The sequence below is a fragment of the Saccostrea echinata genome, unplaced genomic scaffold (genome assembly GCF_033153115.1).
Source record: "Saccostrea echinata isolate AGI-Se365-2 ecotype Australia unplaced genomic scaffold, CSIRO_AGI_Sech_v1 ptg000047l, whole genome shotgun sequence".
Taxonomy (NCBI): domain Eukaryota; kingdom Metazoa; phylum Mollusca; class Bivalvia; order Ostreida; family Ostreidae; genus Saccostrea; species Saccostrea echinata.
The window spans coordinates 15,405,805-15,429,918 of record NW_026889796.1 but is presented as its reverse complement, the minus strand read 5'-3'; the positions used below and the strand labels follow the sequence as shown (position 1 = coordinate 15,429,918).

At 32.0% G+C, this 24,114-nt stretch overlaps 1 protein-coding gene across 1 annotated transcript in view; it reads right to left on the bottom strand.

The window, feature by feature from the left end:
- LOC133202701 (cytosolic purine 5'-nucleotidase-like) overlaps positions 1 to 24,114 on the bottom strand; it is a 64,286-nt gene that overhangs the window by 9,179 nt on the left and 30,993 nt on the right. Inside the window, exons 6-8 of the mRNA XM_061338559.1 lie at positions 20,747 to 20,835; positions 4,964 to 5,021; positions 3,481 to 3,501 (exon numbers count right to left, since the gene is read on the bottom strand). Coding sequence (XP_061194543.1) covers positions 3,481 to 3,501; positions 4,964 to 5,021; positions 20,747 to 20,835 — 168 coding nt within the window. The remainder of the gene's footprint in view (positions 1 to 3,480; positions 3,502 to 4,963; positions 5,022 to 20,746; positions 20,836 to 24,114) is intronic.

Here is a 24,114-nt window from a genome sequence, read left to right as displayed (position 1 = left end):
TCACTGTTATATAAACAAATTAATTTCACATTTTCTCTCATTTTTTTTTTTTTTGGTTTTAATTACCCACTGACCTTGAATTTTCATTGAAAACCCTGAAAATCAAGAATTATTTTTTACAGTTGTGCATTAATTGATACAAATTTCTTCCTGAGCATCAATCTCTAACAAGTATTAAGCATTATTAAATCAAATCAGATGAAAGATATCAAAGAATTTGCTGCAAATAAGAAAATGACCTTGATTACTAAATAGTATTTTGTTTCAAATGCAGTGTCTGATAATTTTTTTATTAACTTTGGTACATGTATTGTGAAAGAACATGCAATAGAAATATTATAATGCTGCATGCATTTAGAAGTGCTATAGCAGTCCCTTTTTTTCTTAAATCTAAGGTGAATATATCAGTGCATGGTAATAAACTTCTCTGAAATACAGTGTGTGACTTTTAATTGTTCAATTTGTGTAAATGGATGCATAAAATTTCTCAGTGTATCCCCACTTGCCTGCTTCTTAACTCATAAGTTCATGGTCATTTTTCAAGGTCATCACCCTGTTGTGAATGCTAAAGGTTACTAGATTCATAAGAGTTATAATATATATCACTCAAAACTTTGTCACTGCATCAAAACTTGTCCTGAATCTAAAGGTCAAAGGTCCCTTGAGGTCATTATTCAGGTCCATCCCAGCTAGTACCTAAGTTCTGTCCTGCCTGACAAGTTTCATTTGTATCTGTTCTATCACAGAAATCTTAGGCAATCTACTTCAAAAACATCAGATTTTAATGGAAAATGACAATCATTACACACAGATCCAAAAACATCACACGCTGAAAATGTCACAAATTCCTGGCATTTACTCTATCAATGGAGCACAAAAGCAGGACCATAAGATTTCTGCCACCTTTACATAAAACCCTCCCAATCTATCCATCAACTTGGCTTCTAAGGTGTGATTCCCAAAACTTAGCGTCATCAATGATAGCCCTTTTATCAGCAATAAGTAGCACTATCATTCCTATATCTCGAGACTGCTATCATAAAAGGTGAGCTGCTCTACAGGTTATAATGAATGCCAAGTTTCAGTGTTTCTATCAATCATTACCAACAAGGCTATCTTCATTTATTGTGAACTCTGCTGGAGTTATCTTATTGAAAGCTTAGATATGTCATCTGAGTTAAGCATCATGTACAGAAAGAATTCTCAGAGACCTGCAAGTTCGGATTCTTTAAAACAGAGGAAATTCTGGGTGGTTTAGAGAAAACTGCACATGGGGGTTTTCTAATGTAATTTGCAAAGTGAGATTGTTATTTTAAATCTAGCTTATTTTTGGAAAGCATTTATAACTTTAATTTGTTCATTATCATTCCACTAAGATTTTTTTTTTTTCAAATGAACCATTAGAACATTTATTACATTATTACATAATATAATGCATAACTGTGGGAATTACATAAACTGAAACCTGAATAATTAATGTGTAAATTAAAGCTAAATACTATCTTGAGAGACAAGAATTTGCCAATCTCTGTTTTTCTAACGCATTTAATCATTGTCAGCAACAATAATCTACGCTAATCTGCTGAGAAACAGGAATTCATGTCAATTTAATTAGCCAAGAACCATAAAACTTCTGAATTCAAAGTTAAACAATTTTAATTAAAATTTCCAATCCAATATAAGCTTTCAAACAAATTCTGTTCAACTTAATTTAAGTTAATCTAACTCACAGACCAAAACAAACCGGTGATCTAGAATTTCAATCTCAGAGTTTTTTTTTATCTGCTATTTTGGCAAAATAAACAACCAAAAACATAACCCAAATCCAATTACTAACTCTGAATAAATAAGTTACTTAGAAAGGCTAGAAAAGCAACAATCAAAGACAAACTGTGCATGATCTGTTTTAATCAGTTCTGCTTGACTGCTTCACGAGACACAGGGTGATGATTTTTTAATCATAAAGCCACCTCTTATAACCTGAACATAATCCTCCATGCACAAGGCACAGATTGCAGGAAAGCTTAAGAATCTAATATAAAACTCATCATTTGATGGGCAAACAAAATCCTTGCTGCTGTCAAGTCAAGGAGGGCAACGACTCGAGGGAGCTCCATGTACCAAAAAATAAATTGCTAAATTGACCACAGTCTTCCTGAGGGTTTCTATCCCTCTCTCTTGCACACATTATAAATTTATAATCTCTGGATTCTACATCATTGGAATGGAGGCAGAAGGTCTGAAACTGAGCTTCTAGCAAATGTGTTTTGGAGAAGATTGTAATAATTGCTATGTAGTCTAAGTAGAAAGCAGACACCCCCACTAATCAAACAATAGCCCCCTTTTAAAAGATTTAATGAACTTTTGATATTTTTGAACCTGATCAACTCCATTGAGTTATAATGGATGTTATTAAACTGAATTCAAATGTTGGCCAAAAAAATTTTAATTAAAAACTTTACAATGATGGTTGTTGGTATTTAAACCTTTTTGAGATTCTGTTTCCTGCCATTATGGATGAAAAAAATGATCAAATGTAATAAAAAAAAGAGTCTCTGGGTGCATGAAATTGGTGTGCAATTGCAGTCTTAATAGCAAAGTGTCAAGCCTTCATGTTATTGTTTGCTTATATGAATACCAAAACATGAATGAACAAAGAATATTCCACAAAAAAATTGAGTCTTACTCAAAATTCTGGATACAAAATAACAGAATTTAATTGTTTGAGTTACGTGTATTTGTTCCATCTTTTATTTCTTTTTCATAAAGGTAGCTGTTTTTAAACAGTTTATGTCTTTTCAATCTCAAGAATCTTATTTTCCTTTTGACTCATGATTTTGAGTACAGTAAAACCTGCTTATACAGAACTTTGTTAAAAAGAATCCTCACTTATATGGAATGATTATAATTTTCCCCATCACTTTTCTGTATAATATACTGAAAAGAAAATTGTTTATCAAGTACATGATAATAAAAAATTCTTGGTTAGACAAATGTTAATTATTCACTGCATCTAATTTTATTGCATGCATAAAGTCTTTGTTTATAAAAATGTACATTAAGAAAATGTGATTCATTATAATTACACTCCATATTTCCTACATTTTATAACTTATAATTGAACTTTATGTTAAACTCATTTTCAAATATCTAAGGTGTGTCAAAAAAAAACATAAAAGGGGCACTTTTAAAAAGTTATATCACTACATCATGGTCACAAATTAGGAAGTGCAGCAAACTTTGGTTGGAGGAAAAATCAGACCCTGGCAGTGGCGCTACCACTTCCTCATTTTACCCTTACCCCAAACACTGTAGGCTCAAACCATTAGCTGTGCTTCAATAACACCAAAGGAATTAAATGATAAACATCTGATTTAAGTTTATAGCCTTAAAAATTGAATTTACTCAATCAAGAGGATTTGTAACTTGAGGGTTTGGGGTCACAACTGTGTTAGACATGCTGTTCTCCATGCAATTAACCTGCCGTGTTCTTCATCCACGCTATTAAAGACAATTTTTCTTACCATGAAACGTTGTAAAAAATATGTATCTACAGATTTCATTTAAGTTCATTAAAACCACTGAATTTCAAAGAAAATTACAAAATGCCTTAACAATTTGTTGAATGAATTGTAGTTAAATATTAAAAGTCTATACATTTATTTTTAAGCTAACTTGTATTAGTCTACACTGATTGTAATAAAATGTAATAAAAATGAAAAAGGTAAATGCAAATATTCAGGGTTCGACACTAACTTTTTAAGGCTTTAGTCCGGCTGGACTAGTGCTTCTTTACTTTTACTGGTCCACACGTGATTTTATGAGTCCGTCAAAAAAAAATTGTTTTTAGACATTAATTTAACGTGACAATTAATATACGTTTTATACTTTTTTTTGAAAGAGACAAAGCATTTACGTGAAATTTATTATTCCACAGATTCATTCAAATCTCGCAATCAGCAAGTACGATCGTATTACCGATCTCGTTCTTTACATTACATTCAAAACGTCCAACATCTTTCTTTAAAGTGTCATACTAAATCATGATCATGAAAACCTTTTACTTCATATCGATCAATCGAAAAATAAAGCTCTGAATTGACTCGGAATTGCGTAACTACCCACCAAAAGCTAGAAATCTAAAAATAAATGCGGGATTTTCTAGTAAAAGTTGTCGAGAATCGGACATCAGTAATTTATTCATATAGTTTTCCAGAAATTTTTATTGGTCCGCTTGGACTAATTAGTCACAGGTTTTATTAGTCCGAATGAAAATGTATCAGTCTGAGACTAACGGACTAATGTTAGTGTCGAACCCTGATATTATAAATGCTATAGTGAACTCACAATGATTACATTAAATGTAATAAATATTACATTAAATAAAAAAACCCTGAAATATAATAACCTTACTTCTGAATGCCAAGTGACAGTCACATCATTAAAATATATCTATAATAATAATCCAATGCATGTATTAACAAGATTGTCTGTTTCCACTTTGTCAGTTTTTGTTACGAGTGCTTACATCGTGTAATAAAGTAATATGTAATCAGACTGTCTATCTTTTGTAATGAGCTTTCTTTTTAAACAAATGCTGTCCCTGTGTAGTCAGTCTGATTAGAATGTCTAAATCACTTGCTAAGAGTATCCACCTTGTGTAATCATGTCAGCATATATGTAATAAGTGAAAACCATATGTAATCAATGTACCTTATGTATATTTTGAGAGTTTCATCATCATGTATATTTTGAGAGTTTCATCATCAGGGTATATTGTGAACAGCTTTTGCAAATGATAATTACAATCAGAATGACTACCTTAAATTGTAATATCAGAGAAATCAGTGTGTGCATGTCTACCATTGTCACACTACTTGTTACTGTAATAATGTAATAATAAGCAAGATGCCTTAGTATAGCATTTTACCTGATACTGAATAGATGTAGTAGGAAAGTTTACCTGGTGTAATCAGAATGATTCGTGAAGAAATCTACCAGACAGGCTAGGATATAGATGACTGCAAATAAAAAATCAAATATCAATTAACGTCATATACAGATGCTATGTTTTAATTAGTAAGCAATCATGTAGATTATAACTTATAAGCATATTTTACGTAATAAGCATAATTTACATGCATAATCTTTATACATCAAATTTAAAAGAAAAAGAAAAAGATGTGTTTGTGAAACACCAATGCCCCAGTATGGCTACTCATCGCCAAGGTTAAAATCTTTCAAAAGTAGATTAAACTCCAAGGTCAAGGTCATGAGATCAAAAATGTTGGTATCCAAAGAAAGGTCTTGTCATAAGAAATACACAGGTGAAATATGAATGCCTTAGCTGACATTTAGAAATTGTTGTAGAAAAGTAAGTGAACAAAGTTGTTGCAGAAAAATAGACAAAATAAATAAACAGACAAACATATTATGTGAAATATGACAGCCCTAACACCAACCACTCAGAAGTTATGGCCAAGGTTAGTTTTTTAAAAAGTAGTCTAACTCCCAGGTAAAGGTCAAGAAGTAAAAAAAAAAATGTTGGTAGGCAAATAAAGGTCTTGTCACAAAGAATACATATGTGAAATGTGAGAGCATTACCGGCAACCTTCAAAAGTTATGGCCAAAGTTAAAGTTTTTCAAAAGTAGCTTAAACACCAAGGTCAAGGACATGAGGTCAAAAATGTTGGTACCCAAAGAAAGGTCTTCTCATAAGAAATACACAGGTGAAATATTAGTGCTAACTGTTTAGAAGTTATGGCCAAAGTTGTTGCTGACAAATAGACATTCAAACAGCTAAACAGACAAACATAAAGCCAGACAGACCAAAAACTATATGCACCTGAATCTTCAATTATAGGGGCATAAAAACATGATGTAGATCTAAATCATACAGCTTGGTTATCTTAAATGTCTATGTTGGAACTTAAATATACAGTATCTTTTATTGACTCACAGAAAAATGAATACACCTGATAACACTAAAAAGTGAAAACTTTAAAAAAAATGCCTCAATTAAGCATTGACTCAGGTGAGCCAAAACATAACCAGGAAGACTCATGACTTTGATTTCCTAGAATGGAAAGGGGTCAGGAAAAAAAAATATCTGAAAACAGATGCCATCTGGAAAGAAAAATGTAAGAGACCTGCCAATATGCCAGTGATTCAATGTGAATGTATGGTGTGGGGGAAAAATCTGTTAAATATAATTTCCTGTATGATCACTTAGTGTTGGATGTATATCTTTTCATCATACACTGATGATGTTATGGATATCCGGTGGCCAGGGTAGATGTTCTACTCTTGTTTATATCAAGGTGGTTTTTCATTAACAATCCTGCTTCCTGTCTGGGAGAAAACTTTTTGGAAATTTTTCAAGGAAAAGTGAAAAATTGAACCCATCCCTTACATAATTATAAATATTCTTGATAAATTTGGCACAAATGTGGATCTGATTTTTTTTTCTTTATTTTGTTTTACTAAAGATATTATTTCTGAAATTTTCACATTTTATTATTGTATGCAGAGTACTGATAAAAAAATCTTTTTTTTCCGAAAATTGTTTCTGCTTAAAGATGTTACATATCCATAGCTGAAATTTCAACAAATGACTGCATGCAGAAGCAAAAACAATATGAAATGTTTGGTGTTCATTACATAGTGAATAGTCCATTAGATTTGGTTTCTCAAAAACTCTTCTGCATAATTTTTATTGTAGACTAATGCCTAATGGACACTATTACAGCACACACAAAAATTCATGCCTAATGGACAATATTACAGCACACACAAAAATTCCCTTTTCTTCACACAATTTCAAAAACCCAAAACACCATTTTAAAAGGTTTTAATGAACTGATGACAGACACTGACATGAAACATTAAAAGACTGTTCCTAAATTCATGGTATTTTCTCCCTTGACGCTGCACCAAGCTCCTCTCCAAAACAAATCCTGGCTCTGGCCTTAGTAAGCCATTGCCAAGTCTCAGATTTTCATCAATAAAATTTTTTTCTATATGTTTGAGTTGAACAATGACTAGGCATCACTTTTAGCAAACAAAAACAATGCAGTGTACTGGTGCAACTTTTCATTTCTCCTCTGCAAAATGAAGATACATGAAGATGCAATTGCAAGAAACAGTTTTTTTTTGGGTGTAATTGGCTTGTTAAGAAAGTTAAGTAATGCAGGTGTTGTTTGGTGCACTCACACCTCAAAGCGAGTACCTGTCATGCAAAACTGTGATTCTTTTTTTAGTGGTACTCCAAATCCTGGTGTACTCCAAAAGTACATAGATTTCTCTACATTACTTCCACCCTTTCCTTCTTTATACCTTTAATTCCTATAAAACTCTTTCTTATTGAGTATTTGTCAGTGTAATAAGAAATCTTCTTTGCACTGTAGTGCAAAAAAGAAAAAAAAAACATTTTAGAAGACAAGTTCTGCCAATGTTGACTGAAGCTGATTTCAGAGGAAGTAACAAATTGGGATGATTACTCAATAGAGATGACAGATTTATTGGTACACTCCAGACAGATGTCTTTACTCTCCACACAATCTGGGATTGGAAGGGAGGTTTTATTAATTCAGGAATCCAAATATCTGTGAACAATCACTGGTAGTTTTGTTTCAGAAATCAGATACATGTATGATGTATATTTTTTCATCAAAGATAAAAAGAATCTACAAGATAAGATATTTCAAAGTGATATTCCAATGACAGGGAAATTATAACTTTGATTTGTTTTGCATAATGTTTAATCCCAAAAATAAATTTATTTTGAAAAATTAGGCTTCTTTCAATTTTAACAGTCTGTATATATATACACTAGAGATTTAATGTGACTTTAAGAAATACGTCATTTTTAAATTACCTATAAATTACTGCACAAAATAATGACAAACAGTCAAAATGAAAAATGGTCTAAAAATATTTGGAAAACTTTGGTTATTACCACAAGAAAACACGGAAAGGTAAAATTTGTGATAAATGAAGAAAATATTAAATGTAAGCATATAAATATATTTTTTTGAAATATTTTCTGGTGTAATTAAACCTTATAATAAAAATACATTAAACTGTAATAGCCAAAGAAATTTATACTTCTGACAATAATTTCATTAAATTAAAGAAAAAAAATTGAAGTGTAACATATTTTTCAGCAAGTTTCACCAATTAACACGCATTCTCTGTAAGCACCAAAAAAAAATGGAAACGACATGTCTCGGATTTTGATGAAATTTGCAGCACAGATGTGTCTTGGTACAAAACTAGCAAATATGGTGTCGGAAGTTCCACACGTGCACTTGGTTGCCATGGAGACGGATCCATTGAATTTGGCCATTTTTGGCCCTTTTTGACCAAATGAAAACATGAAAATTAAGGAAATGTAAACGGATATTTATCGGTATCAACTACACACAAACTAAAATCATTGGATCACATGATAACTTGAACTTTTAAGGTACACAAGGCATATAATCATTTATTCTAGAAATATTCCCAATCTAATAAAAAGGTCATGCAAATTGACATGGTTTCTGAAAATTTGAAAAATGGGGAATTTAGCATTTTTTGAGATCTTTAAGGCTAAATATGAAAAATTGTCAGCAAAAAATTTCCAAATCTTATGTGTGTTTTTATACTTGAGAATTAGTAGTGTCATCTCATGAAAAAATATCGGTGGGCATTTACTCCTATTTTTAGTAACATGTATCTATAAATAAATATATTTTAGAAAAATGTAAAAAATCAAATTTTGGCAAAGTTTTAGATGTCAATGCTGGATAATTAGGAAGTATATTGTAAATATTAAGATGTTAATGACAGTAGCTAGACACCACTAGCTGGAGTGGACAATGGTTGAGGGGGATTCCCATTTCTATTTATAGTATCAAGCACCTAAATATAGATATGTCTCTGAATATTAAGAAAAATGACAGTTTTATGTTAATTGGAAGCTTCATAGAAAAAGTCTTAACAAATATTAAGCTTTTTACAATATGCCTTCAAAAAAACATGTGTTTGTACAATAATTGATACAATATTAAGGATCGACTCTTGTTTCTTTTTATAGCAACAATGGTCTAAAAATAGATTCCTCGAATTATCTAGAAAATGTAGATTCTTGCACTTTTTTAGGCAATGGTGGATGGAAAGAATGCAGACTAACTGTTATAAACCTCGTGTGATTGACAAGTACTAGAAACCATTTACAGAAATATACACTATCTGAAGGGGGTTCCCTTTTCTATTTATAGCACAAACACCCATAAATAGAAACATAGAAACATTTGAGGAAAAGTGACAATTTTCCACCAGTTGTAAGCTTCATTGAAAAAAATATTTTCAAATTATACTGCTGTCTACAATATGTCATGAATAAAAACTTGGGCAATTAATAATTGACACAATATTGAAGATGGATTCTATTTTCTTTTTATAGCAACCGTAGTCTAAAAATAGATGCAGTGAGTTATTTAGAAAATAGAGATTCTTGCACTATTTTAGACATTATGGATTGAAATTTTGAATACTCCCTAATATATACATTATGTGACTGACAAGTACTAGAAACCAATGACTGAAATGCAAAATGTTTCAAGGGGATTCCCATTTCTATTTTTAGCACAAAAAAAATAAAAAACCTAGATACTTCTTAGTATGTAAAATGAGGTTAAATAAAAATTTTCCACATACTGGAAGCTTCATTAAATTTTTTACAAACATATTGCTATCTACAATATTTCAACAACAGGAACAGTTGTTTAGACAGCACTTTACATATTAATGAACGTAGGCTCACAATTTTTTTTAGCAACAGTTTCTAAAAATAGATGCTGTATTATGTAAATTCGCACTATTTGAGATATCATGGATGGAAAATTTCCAGACTAACTGAATAGTGAAAACGAAATGAAATATGGAGATAATGAACAGCATTCAAGCTCAAAGTCCATTTAGACAATACAGATTGAGAGCTGAGCAAACATGGACCTCCAAAATCATCAGAAGTGGGATCAGGAGCCATGGAGGAGTGAGCATCTCCTGCTGATCGAAAAAAAAACAAAAAGGAAATATCCGTAGACAATTCAGTGTGTAAATAATGGCCTAACAATTAGTATGAAAAACGTCAGTCAGCATTTGACTTAATGATAGGTTGTATTTGCTGACAAGGTCATTGTATCGACCATAAAACTTGCGAAATGATGACTTCAAATGAGACTGTTGATATGTTTGTTTCATCAATTTGTTTGTCAATAGCTTGCCTCGTTTTAGAAATTGTTCATACGTAGAGCATGTTCTTGCATATCGAAGCAAATGGGAGACATAAACCCCATATGCAGGTGATAAGGGTATATTGCTACATAAGTAAGGGAAGTTGATGATTGAAAAATTGAAGTCATCACGTTTATCATAAAGCTTTGTTGTTATGTCACCATTAAAGTCTTTTTCTAGTAAATTATCCATAATGTGACTGACAAGTACATGTGCTAGTTACCATTAAGTGACAAGCACAAAAAACAATGAGGACTTCCAGTTCTATTTATAACTGAAATACACAAAATCAGTGAGGATTTCCATTTCTATTTATAGCAACAAAGTTATACAAGAGACCAGAGGGTTTCAACAGTCATCTGAGAATAACCCTGTAACGGATCAATGAAATGACAATTAAACAAGAGAATCGAGGGCCTAGGATCGCTCTTCTGAATCTTATATATTTAGATTAAGCCTTGAAATCCCAAACGTAGCTCTGTGACCTACTTTTTTGATAAACTCTGTAATTGCAATGATTGTAAGCCTCCTATAATTTAAAATATTCAGATATTGCCTGAAAAATCCTATTTTTTGTTCACACATTTCGAGGACCCAAGATGCTTTATCTGACAACGTTTGATGACTCTAAGCCTCTTAGTATCAGAAATATTTAGATATAGCTGTGAAATTCCAAAATTAAGTCACTTTAACATACCTTTAGGTTAACATAGCCCGTGATCCCAAGATGCATCAAATGAGAACGTTTGATGATTATTAGCCTCTTACTCTCTCAAATATTTAGATATTCCCTTAAAAATCCAAATGACCTAGTTTGGTTTGATACATCCAGAGGACCCAAGATGCATCACGTGACGAAGTTTAATGAATCTAAGCCAATTACTATCTGAAATATTTAAATATCATCATGAAATTCAAAAGGTAGATCACGGTGATCTACCTTTTAGTTGATACATTCCGAGGGCTCAAGATACATCAACTGACAATGTTTGATGATTCTAGGTTTCACAGTGTCCAAAATATGCCTCCAAAATGATTTGAAATTAAATACTGGCAAAATTCAAATGCATCAACTTACAAGGTTTTATGAGTCTAAACCTCTCAGTAGCTAAAATAATGACAATAATTTTTGTGAAAAAAAAGGTCATCGTGTCCTACTTTTGAGTCAACTTGACATGAGGTCCTATGATGCATCAATTGAAAAAAAATCTTAATTCCAGTCATTATATAGGGCAATATAATAATGCCCCAGGATGATGCCTTGAACAATTTTTAATCTACATCATATTTGCATCCATGTAAGCATATAATTAAAGCTTGGTGATAAACTGCCCAGTGGTTCTTAAGAAGAGGATTTGTTTTAGCAACCATTACTTTTACCTAAGCTGATTACCTGATGTCTGTCATCCGTCCATTTGTCCGTCCGTCTGTAAACTTTTCACATTTTCAACTTCTTCTCAAGAACCACTGGGTGAATTTTAAACACCTTAGTACAAAGCATTCTTGTGTGAAGGGGAGTTTAGATTGTTAAGATTAAAGGCCAAGCCCCATTACAAGGGTAGAAAATCAAGAAGAAACAAAAATAGTTTGGAGTCATTAAAACATACAAAGTATTCTCAAGAACCAGTAGGCCAGAAAAGCTGAAACTTAAGTGGAAGCTTCCGGAGGTACTGTATATTCTGAATTGTTCAAATCCTGACCCCAGGGTGTAGGATGGGCCCACAATAGGGAATCAAAGTTTTACATTGAAATATATATGAAAATTTTTAAAACTCGTAAGAACCACTGGGCCAGAAAAGCTGAAACTTATGTGAAAGCTTCTATAGGTAGTGTAGATTCTAAATTGTTCAAATCATGTCATGACCCCCAAGGGTAAGGTGGGCCACAATAAGTATGACAAGGGGGAAATCTGGTGAGGAACAGGAGGGACAAAGTAATTAAGCTGAGCGTTGTGGCCCATGGGCCTCTTGTTTCCCTAATTATCTCCCCTTGTTTAAGGGGCACATCCCTATGTTTGGTATTAATGAGAACTCTTAAGCCAAGGACACTCTGTGACAAATTTGACAAAAATTGGCCAAAAGTTATTAAGATATGGTCCATATTCCAAAAGATTGACGCAGACCACAGACACAGCCTCAGAATAAACTCTTTGAGTCTTTGGCTAAAAGAATTAAAAACTATAGACAAATTAAACTTGTAGATTAATATATTGCTTAAAGACAAGAATTAGGGCAATCAGGAATCAGAAAAATAATTAGTTTTGTAATCAGCAACAACACAGAAAGTAGATGCATGTGGTCCATATTGTCTAAAAGAAAATTCCAATCATGATAATTGATGTCTTCTGCAATATTTAATTAAAATACATAATAATGCACAGGTTCATGATGTCACAATTGGTAATTAGGAGTTCATCTATAAACTAGAAGTCTCTGATGAGACTGTAGCTCTATCGGTTTGTACTTATAAAAGAGGAAGAGGAAAGAAGCATCTTGATCGACTTGAAACATTGGAACAGCATTAGGTAGAATAATGATCCTTGGTCTAGTCTCTTTTTGTGGCAAGATTAATAGCAATCAGACTAAATTTGCAGGAGGAGTAGCCTTTAAAGAAAATTACAGAATTTTTTATTTTTAGTAAGCATATCAACATCATTCATCAATTTCAAAAAAGGATGAACAATTTGTATTTATGTGTAGTCTACTTGCATGTTATATGAAAATGAGACCAAAACTGTAGCATTATGAAAGTATTTCACAGACATTTTTATTTTTAGTAAATATGGCATCACTGTTCATCAAAATCAAAAACCAATTTATAGAATTATATATCTTAGTGTATTTTTTGTATGCCAGGTTATATTGAAATCAAACTAAACAGTAGGAGAAGTAGCGTTTTGAAAGTGTTTTAAAGAAATTTTTTATTTTTAGTACCCATGGCAACACCGTTCATTGAAATCAAAAACTGATAAATAAAATTAGGCATCTTAAAGTAGTCTACCTGTTTGCTAAGTTATATTGAAATCAGTCCAAAACTGTAAGTGGAGTAGCATTTAGAAACATTGTTCACAAATAGACGGACAGAGAGATGGACAGACGATGGACACCTTACTATCGCATAAGGTTTTCTGATCTCTGACCAGTTGAGCTAAAAACTATATGATCTTTCTGCATGTGAATTTAAACGGTTGGCAAAGCATTTATTTAGTTTCTGACCACAATTTCATATTTGAAAAAAAAAATATAAGAATAATTGTATTTAAGCTGACTACCTTCTTCTTCACTCTTTACAATATCTGAAATAGTGCAATTTCTCTATAATTCACAGCATCTCTTTTCAGACAATTATATATATAAAAGAATTGAGTATCTACCTTTAATAATATACAACTTGTTGTCTAACCACGTTCTTGATGTTAACAAATTGTAGAGGGCAGTTTATTTAAAAATACGTTTTCTATGAGTTTCTGATTGGTGGAAAATTATCTTTACTGTCTGAAATAGTGCAAGAATCTACATCTTTGTGATAATTCAGGGTTTCTATTTTTATAAAATTGTTTCCATAAAAACAAATGAAAGTAAAGGTCCTCTTGATGACATATTGTAGACAATTGTATTATTTTGTAAATATCTTTTTAGAAGAAGGTAATTATTGGTGGAACTTTGTTATTTTTCTCATATGCTAAGACAGAAACTTTTTTACGTGTTTGTTGCTATAAATAGAAAAAGAAACCTCATTCAAATAGTGTGCATTTCAGTAAATGGTCACTATTGCTTGTCATTCACATAATGGTTATAACAGTAACTGTTAGGATGCAAAGTTTTCATTCGTTATGTGTGAGATAATGTTAGAATTTACATATTCTGGATAACTCTAAGCATTTTGATATTTTTTGACAATTTTACTATTATAAAAAATGAGAGTTCACCCCTTAAATAGTGTCAAATATTAATTGATTAACTGTTCTTGTTAATGACATATTGTAGAGAGCAGTTTATTTTGTAATTTTTTTCTGTATAGCTTATTTACAAAAGAATTGTTATTTATTTTCATATATTGAGACATGTAAATTTTAAGGTGTTTGATTCTATAAATAGAAATGGGAACCCCCTTCAAATACGGGGCCTTACAGTAAATGGTTACTAGAACTTGTCAGTTCCTGTTGTTAAAATATTGAAGATAGCAAATTATTTGTGAATTTTTTTATGAAGCTTTCAGTATGTGGAAAATTTTTATTTAACCTCATTTTACATACTAAGACATATCTAAGTTTTTTTTTTATTTTTGTGCTAAAAATAGAAATGGGAATCCCCTTGAAACATTTTGCATTTCAGTCATTGGTTTTTAGTACTTGTCAGTCACATAATGTTTATAACAGAGAGTATTCAAATTTTCAATCCATAATGTCTAAAATAGTGCAAGAATCTCTATTTTCTAAATAACTCACTACGTCTATTTTTAGACAGCGGTTTCTATAAAAAGAAAAAAGAGTCCATCTTCAATATTGTGTCAATTATTAATTGCCCAAATGTTTTTGTTCATGACATACTGTAGACAGAAGTATATTTTGTACATATTTTTTTTCAATGAAGCTTACAAACTGGCGGAAAATTGTCATTTTTCTTCATATGCTGAGATGTTTCTATTTATGGGTGTTTGTGCTATAAATAGAAAAGGGAACCCCCTTCAGATAGTGTATATTTCTGTAAATGGTTTCTAGTACTTGTCAATCACACGAGGTTTATAACAGTTAGTCTGCATTCTTTCCATCCACCATTGCCTAAAAAAGTGTAAGAATCTACATTTTCTAGATAATTCGAGGAATCTATTTTTAGACCATTGTTGCTATAAAAAGAAACAAGAGTCGATCCTCAATATAATATCAATTATTGTACAAACACATGTTCTTTTTGAAGGCATATTGTAAAAAGCTTAATATTTGTTAAGACTTTTTCTATGAAGCTTCCAATTAACATAAAACTGTCATTTTTCTTAATATTCAGAGACATATCTATATTTAGGTGCTTGATACTATAAATAGAAATGGGAATCCCCCTCAACCATTGTCCACTCCAGCTAGTGGTGTCTAGCTACTGTCATTAACATCTTAATATTTACAATATACTTCCTAATTATCCAGCATTGACATCTAAAACTTTGCCAAAATTTGATTTTTTACATTTTTCTAAAATATATCTATTTATAGATACATGTTACTGAAAATAGGAGTAAATGCCCACCGATATTTTTTCATGAGATGACACTACTAATTCTCAAGTATAAAAACACACATAAGATTTGGAAATTTTTTGCTGACAATTTTTCATATTTAGCCTTAAAGATCTCAAAAAATGCTAAATTCCCCATTTTTCAAATTTTCAGAAAACATGTCAATTTGCATGACCTTTTTATTAGATTGGGAATATTTCTAGAATAAATGATCATATGCCTTGTGTACCTTAAAAATTCAAGTTATCATGTGATCCAATGATTTTAGTTTGAGTGTAGTAGATACCGATAAATATCCGTTTACATTTCCTTAATTTTCATGTTTTCATTTGGTCAAAAAGGGCCAAAAATGGCCAAATTCAATGGATCCGTCTCCATGGCAACCAAGTGCACGTGTGGAACTTCCGACACCATATTTGCTAGTTTTGTACCAAGACACATCTGTGGTGCAAATTTCATCAAAATCCGAGACAAGTCGTTTCCAAGCCCTATAGTAAATTTTTTGGTGCTTACAGAGAATGCGTGTTAATACACATAGTTTCAATTCACACTATACAAAAAGTGTACTTATAGTTGTGTCCTTTTGCAGGGTAATTTATGTCCTTTTGCTGGGTAATTTAAAGAAACAGCATTTCTCTTCTTTATCGTATGAAATTGTGATAATTTCCCTGTGTTTCAAAAAAATTTCTTTCAATGTATATTATGGGTTACCCCATCCTGAGGCAATTAAAACACAATATGCAAATATTTAAATGTTTTTGAATGCCAATTTTAAGTGACAAAATTAAGGTATAAACCACAAATTTTAATGCAAAGGCTACTAGGAGAATTCTATGGGTTTTTCATTAAAAATGTCTGCCAAGTGACTTCACTTTTAAAAATGCAGATCCAACTATTTGTCCAATGAAAAAGATGAGGAAAGCAAACAGTTATCGATCCCCCCCCAAATAAATACTGAAACATGTCCATAGGACATGAACATGTCCATAGGACATGAATGCCCCGCCCAGGGTTCATTAGTAATGCAACACGAAAATTTGTATTAGTTTAGGAAGTTTGATGAATTTACCGTTAAAACTGAGTTAAATACACAATTAATAGGAAAGTAAAAGGTCATTTGGGAAGTTCACCGTGAAAAAATGGACACAGTTGATAAATTCTCACCAAATAATGTATCAGTGCATATGCTTGCATAAAAAATATCTGGAATAGTTTCTTTGAGCAAAAAAAAAAAATTTGAGAAAGGTGAGGTCAATGTCAAAGAAAAGGTTGAGGTCAAAAATGTTGATGAAGTTGAACAGCTCATATCAATATGTATCAGCATATGAAGTTTGATAGAGTATCTTGATCTGTTTCTTTGAAAATATATTGAACACAAATTTGAAGTCAAGGTAAAAAAAAAAAGGTTAAGGTAAAAAATGCTGATGCAATTGAATAGCTCTCATCAATATGTATAAGCATATGAATTTGATGAAAAATATCTTAAATACTTTCTTTGAAATTTAGCTAAACACAAATTTAAATTTAAGGTCAAAAGAAAGATCAAGCTCAAAATAAAAAATGTTGATGCAGTTGAATAGCTCTCATCATTATGTATCCGCATATTAGGTTTGATTAAAATATCTTGAATAGTTTCTTTGAAACTGAGCTTAATACCATTTCATTAGTATGTATCAGGATCCGGTTGCATGAACGTTAGTTAAATTTAACTGGCCGTTAACTTTGCTTTAACCCGATGTTAAATTTAACGGTGAGTTAAACCGGTTGCACAAAAGTTAACTACAAGTTAAAGCTTAATTAATTTTCTGACAGATTTAACTGAGGTTACCTAGTTACATTAAATATTTAATTATTAATAAACATTAAAATCAAAATCGCGGACTTGTTATCATTTCAAAACTTATTAAAGTGGAAGGAAGAACTTATACAAAGATAATAGAAATGTCTGATTTGAGCAACATGCAAATTTAATCCCGATTTCGATTTAGGCAAGACTGTATTATACATGTATATATTGCGGATATATGTTGCGATATTATCTGCAAAGAACAACAAGACGAAAGCATTCCATAAGAGTATAGATATGGGTACTTTTTTTTAACTGATTATGCATACAATAAATGCCATTATATTTTATCGAAATGATCATCATTTTAAAAATATTTTAAATATTCAGACAATTAACCGAAAAGAAGGTTAATCGTTCAATTCAAACTTAAGGCACGTAAAACGGGGGGGGGGGGGGGGGGATTCCTCTCCCACTTTTGAGAGATTTAATTTTAATATTTTCAATTTCCCCTCCCAAAAATCAATGCCTCGTGTTAGAACTTTTAATACAGAATACTTACTTTGTAATTGCATTGTTTATACTGCTTGTAAAATGACTATCTTTCAATGTAAAAATTCATATTTTAAGTAACTATCTTTAATAATACATTTAATATATTTTACTAATTGATGTAAAATTAATATTTATAGTAAATAACCTTAGCAAATTTAAAACATTTATGAATTGACGTCATTTTGATTATGACGTCAGAAATATTCCACCATAGGTAAGGGAAATGCGCGTGTAGAACGATTTTAACAGAGAGTTAACTATAAGACATCAATTAAATGTGAGTTAGCTAATTTATTTTTAATAGACTTTCGAGCAACACTTTTTTAACTGACAGTTATGTAACTCGTCGTTAAAATTTTAACAGCTAGTTACAACACTAACTGGAAGTTAATTTAACTTACGTTCGTGCAACCGGATCCTGGATATTAGGTTTGATAAAAATATCTTGAATAGTTTTTTGGAAATTGAGCTAATCACAAATTTAGAAAAGGTCAAGGTCAATGGAAAGGTAAAGGTCAGAAAATTTTGATGCACTTGAATATCTCTCATCAATATGTATCAGCATATGAAGTTTGATAAAAATATCTTGTAATGAATAGTTTCTTTGAAATTGAGCTAAATGCAGTGTGATGGAAGGACAGAAGGATGGAAGACGGACATGACAAACACTATATGCCCCGGCTATATTCATGAAGGGGTATAAAAACAAAAGAAGACAAATCTGTAGACGGGGCATAAAACATGGACCCCTGGAAATTCCAGAGATGGAATCAGGTGCCTAGGAGGAGTAAGCATCCCCTATCGACCGAAATGGTGCTAAGTGTGCATGGTCATCTGAGGCCTATATTCATGAAATCTTTGTTTATGTGCTCTGGAAATGCATGAAAGATATTTGTAATTGTCATATTAAATGAAAATTTCTTGTGACAGCCTGAGAGAGTAACTTTTTCTTATTAATTATTTCAACAATATTTTCAACTTAATTCACAGTCAAAAATATACAAAATTATGGATCATATCAATAACAAAAATTTATTATTCACCTGGCATTTTTCTATAACACTGTACTAATTAGCTAAGTTCTGATTCATAAAATTACCGGTAATAATCAGAAGTTAATTTATTTAACAACAGTTGAGCTATTTGCATGTAATTTAAAAGACAACTTAAAAATAATTAAGGCCAAAATCAGAGTTGCCTTTCTTAGTTTTTAAGCAATACTTGTTGCCCCTCTTTTATTTCAAAAATTCAAATTGGAAGAAAAAAAAATTGAAAGAATATAAACAAGTTGTACTTTGGTATCTTGAACACTGATATCCCGCGTACCAAGGATATGTTGAAGTGATTTGGAAGTCACAACCACTTATTCTTTAAGTATTTTACCCCCGATATCTTGAATCCTTGGATATCTTGAAGTTTCTTCTTGGTCTCATTGAGTTCAAAATAATGAGAACTGACTGTATCTTTAAGTAAAGATCTTTAAAACATTAAAAATGTGCCATAAGAATCTTGAATAGATAGCAATGTACCATTTGAAAAATGGCAAAAAGGTAAATTCATGCAATACTGAATTTATCAAACACACATGTACAAATCCTTTCATTGTAGAACCTTTTCTTCGGTCAGTGGAATTTATTACAGCTTCTATATAAACTTCAAAGCAATAACAAAAGTCAGTGTCTCTGGTTTGCATTTCTTCAGCACTGAAGGAAGGATTTATGAATGTAACAAAGCGAGAATGACATCTCAAATAAATGATAAACCAAAGAGAGAAAAAAAAACAACAATCTAAACTGTTATTAACAGTGTGTATAGGGGTAGCAAAATGATACTGTTGGCTTCTTTAGTTTGGCAGTCATCAGCAGAGGGTGAATGATACCAGTGCCAGAAATAACAATGACAGTTAAACTCGGTAGGTGCCAGTACAAGTGCTGCCTGTCTGAGGAGAGAGGAGATGGGATCTAGAACTGTTAATTCCAGAGCCATCAATCCCCTGCTTGGCACTGAGCAGGAACATTGTAATGAACATGACTTTCTGTCGGAACTGACCACTCAGATTTGTTCACAATCAATCCAATTAAGACAAGGAGTAAAACATACAAGCAAAACATTTTCCTTTAGATTTTCATCTTTTAAAATTTAGCCAAATTAAAGAAAAAAAGGAACAGGTATTTGCCTCCAAGACGTGGTTTGATTCAAATTATAGATCTAAAGCTCAGACAAAATGAAGTTCTATGGGTTGTCCATCGTCGGAAACCCACGGTGGGTCTCGCTTCTCTTACCTAAGGTAAGAGAAGCGAGACCGACCGTGGGTTTCCGACGATGTGGGTTGTCCCCAAGAATTGAAATAGAAGGGGACATTAAAAAAGTAGAAAGGAGGCTGGGGTTCCTCCCCTAGCAGAGGGTTGAGGGGGAATGCAAGAATAAGTGGGGGATAATGTCATTACAGGCAGGGAAATTCCACAGACCCGGGGTCTTAAGGACAACCCTTAGTTCTTCCAATCACAGAAGTATAGTCCAAGCACCCCAATTTTCATTGGGAGCTTGACAATACAATTTAGAGTGTTGGATAATATTTTCTAGGCTTTTCATATCATAAAAGCATTATAATTGAAACATAAAGTTAAAATCCCCCCCCCACCCCCCCGGCAAATCAAAATTGCTTTAGAGCTAAAATGTTTACTATGTACTGCTCCATTGGATAAATTTTTATGGCAAAATTCTCAATTTCTGTCATATTTTGGGGCAGAAAAATTACAACTGTCTTAATTACCTAACCATATCCATGGGTAGGTAAAAATGGCGGATTATAGGGATTAATTTATAATTAGGCATGACTATGGTTTTTTCCCCATCATAAAGGTGCAATAAAAGTCAGACCAAGAAATCACATACTTGGAAGATCATAGAGAGTGTTGAAGATTCGGAAACGCTGCTCATCCCTCTGGACAAATCGATTTGGATAAATCTGGTGTAGGTCATGCCTGCAAATATGAAAATAAATATGTCAACAAAAATACTGATGAGAGAGAACAATATAGCTCCCTAGAATCAGCTCTGGAACGAGTCAACATGACAGAATTTGCTATAATAAAATAATAAAATGTATTATTGGCAAAATTGGGTTTTGCTGTTTAACAATATCAATACCATTATGTCTATTTGTATTTCAGGAGTTTATAATTTTTGGCACAGAACCCAACAGTTGTATGAAACAAGATTAACTCTCAGCATGAAAACAGGTGAAGTTCATGCGACAAAAGAGTGAAGAAAGCGCAAGAAAACAACATGTACTTAATTTCACTCACGATTCCTAATTACTTCTTTTAAAAAACTCTCCTGCCATTTTTGTTCTTCTAGAAGCTAAAAGCAGCTACACCCAGAGTTAATCCACTCCCTGGAATGCAGCCCAATGTGTCAAAAATTTTCAAAGTTCCTACAGGTTTATAAGCAGACTTACTGTGTAACCATCAGGTTTTAATGGCCTAAAATTTATTGAATTTTGAAACTGTTACATATGTGCTTTCAATTTTCCTATTCCTAGCTTTGAATCTGGAGCAGAAGCCGAGGATATGCCAAAAGTTCAGGAGTACCACTTTCTTAGTTTTGAAAAAAAAAAAAAAATAATATTGTCAGTGCCATCAGCTGAATCATTAGTAGATTTTATTCATGGTGAAGACATTCAGTTTTGTTTCTGAACAAAAATTTTATTTTGTTTAAGCAACATTAGGATTATACTAAAAATCTGTATCAAATTCTTCTGAAGACACATCATAGCACTTTAATCTTGTCAGGCTTTCACATTATAAATATTTACAAATATTTACAGTGAATGTTTCATCAACTCGAGCTGCATGTCATACAAGATGAACCCCTAAAAATAGCTTTACAGATGATATACTCCAGTGAACGTCCATAAAACTGCACACAGAATATGAAAAATGAAATAATTAATTGCCCGAAAAATGTCTGACTGACACATGCAGGGTATGGCAGTTGAAGCTTGAAAGTGCAAGTTACTTCAGTGCAGTCCAGAAGTTGATTTGTGTGTAAAATATCAAGTCATATCAAATCGTATCAGTAAATTATTAAAACAAAGAAGACGTAACACGCACTCCACATCACTATTGATTACAAATCTCTCCATGTTGCAAAATTTAGAAAAACATGTTCAATTCTTTATCAATTAAGGGGATGGGATATATCTTACTACAGGAACATAGATAAATGATGTAATACAAAATTTTGAACTAAATATTCCACTTAATATATCATCTAATATTTTACTCAACCTATTATCTTGTAATTTTTTTAACAGGTTAAGTGAGCAACAATGTATTATATACGTAATTTTTTTTTTTTTTTCTAAATATGCACGACTCTGATCTTTATATTTTGGACACAAAAGGAAGTGCACAAAAGATCAATCTCAGAGAGCTTCCTTTAATTTGTCAAACCTTTCACACCTTCTAGACTTAAATGGCACTATATGTTACATATATAGTTGGAGTGCAGGAAAGTTATGTCTTGAGAATTTTTAATTACAAACAATCCTACAGAGAAACCTTACTAATATCCAGTCTAATATCAAAAGCTGGAATTGTTAACCATTAATCAAAATACAAAAGAATTTACAGCTCAAGCATCATTTGCAAAAAATACTACCAGACATGAGAAGTTTAAATTCTTAAGAAATAAAAAAAAAGTTTTAAAAAATTCGGAGGATTTTAATTAAAGAGTAACTCCACTTTACAAATAGTTCAATTGTAAGGAAATGCTTCACAGGTGCATTACAAAAAGAAGAATGAGAAAAGCAATTCATAATTTTTCTCACCTTCACCAAAAGCATACTTTTTTAAGACTTTATCTATATCCGACAAGAACAAAGGGACCAGTCGAAACAAAAGCAGCCTGTGAAACATCAATTCCCCAACCCCTGGGAAGCATTAGCCAATCTATTGCATACAGGCTTCCATTTCTTTAATGAGATCATTTAGTAGATTTATGCCCGTGGTGTCATATTTGACAAATTGTGATGGAATACATGCATGTGCTACGGCTTGTATCTTCCCCCATAGTAAAAATGCAGAACTTGCATAAGTAAAACTTATTCTGTTTCTATAGCAACTCAGTTTTTTTTTAAATATCCCATAAGCCATCTTGAGATCATTTGATTTTTCAAGGGGGCACCTGTCTTTTGTTTTCTAAGCTTTTTATGTATCTTAAGTGTATAGGATGGGTGAAAGTAAATAATACGACCCTCACACTTTTTTTTTTTTTTTTTTTTAAATTTTTACGTTTTCAAGAAAAGGTTATTAACTCGAGTGCATAATTATAGAAATGATAAAATTTCATGAAGAAAACCCTCAGATAATTCAGCTTTTTCCCCTTCTTTTTTTCAAAAATACAAATTTAAAAATTCATTCTCTTCCACTTTAACATCACTCCGCTTCATGGTGGAAGTGTACACAATGACCTTTTGGGAATGATACTGCACAGTGATGTCCCTAACTGCAGGTTCATCATTTCCAATGAAATAATATTTTGTTACTCACTTACATACTGGCAAACATAGAAGAGAGGCTGATTTCAGAAGTCATTTGCTATGGTAGTATGCAGGTAATACCCCTGTGATGTAAGCAATGGCTGTTTCCACATGTCCAAACATCTATATAGTTGGCAGTAATGCAACCAATGACGTTCTATGGTACACATATTTCTTAAGACTCATGGCATTTTCACCAACTGTTGTTTTTCATCAAACGAGATTGTGATGCATTAGTAATGGCAAATTTTCTACGCATCATTTTGAATTGAGGAATAAAAGAGAACGAACGGAATTTTCTGCCCCTGCAGCCAAGGAAATAAAAACAAGTAATGGTAAAGGCATCAGGCAATGAGAAGTGCAAACAAACAAAAAAATAAATGTTAGTTTTTCAATTATCACTAAAACCAACACACTTCATACTGAACTTCCTATTGAAAGTGTCTTTTGCATTATGTTTGTTACCATAACCTATTTTTCCTTTTCAAAACTTCTTTAAAGTAAAACTAGACAGCCAGCAAACAGGCACACTTAAATATGATATATTATAGTGCTATTGTGAAACATGCAATGTCAAACAAAGAAGTTCTTAACTGTCAAACAGACACTATAAAAACACAGACAATTGGGTAATTAGGGGCCTCTAAATAAAGATGAAATATCTCCTGCATTCACATTGACTTCACAGTTAAGTGCATCACAGTTTAATATTTTTTTT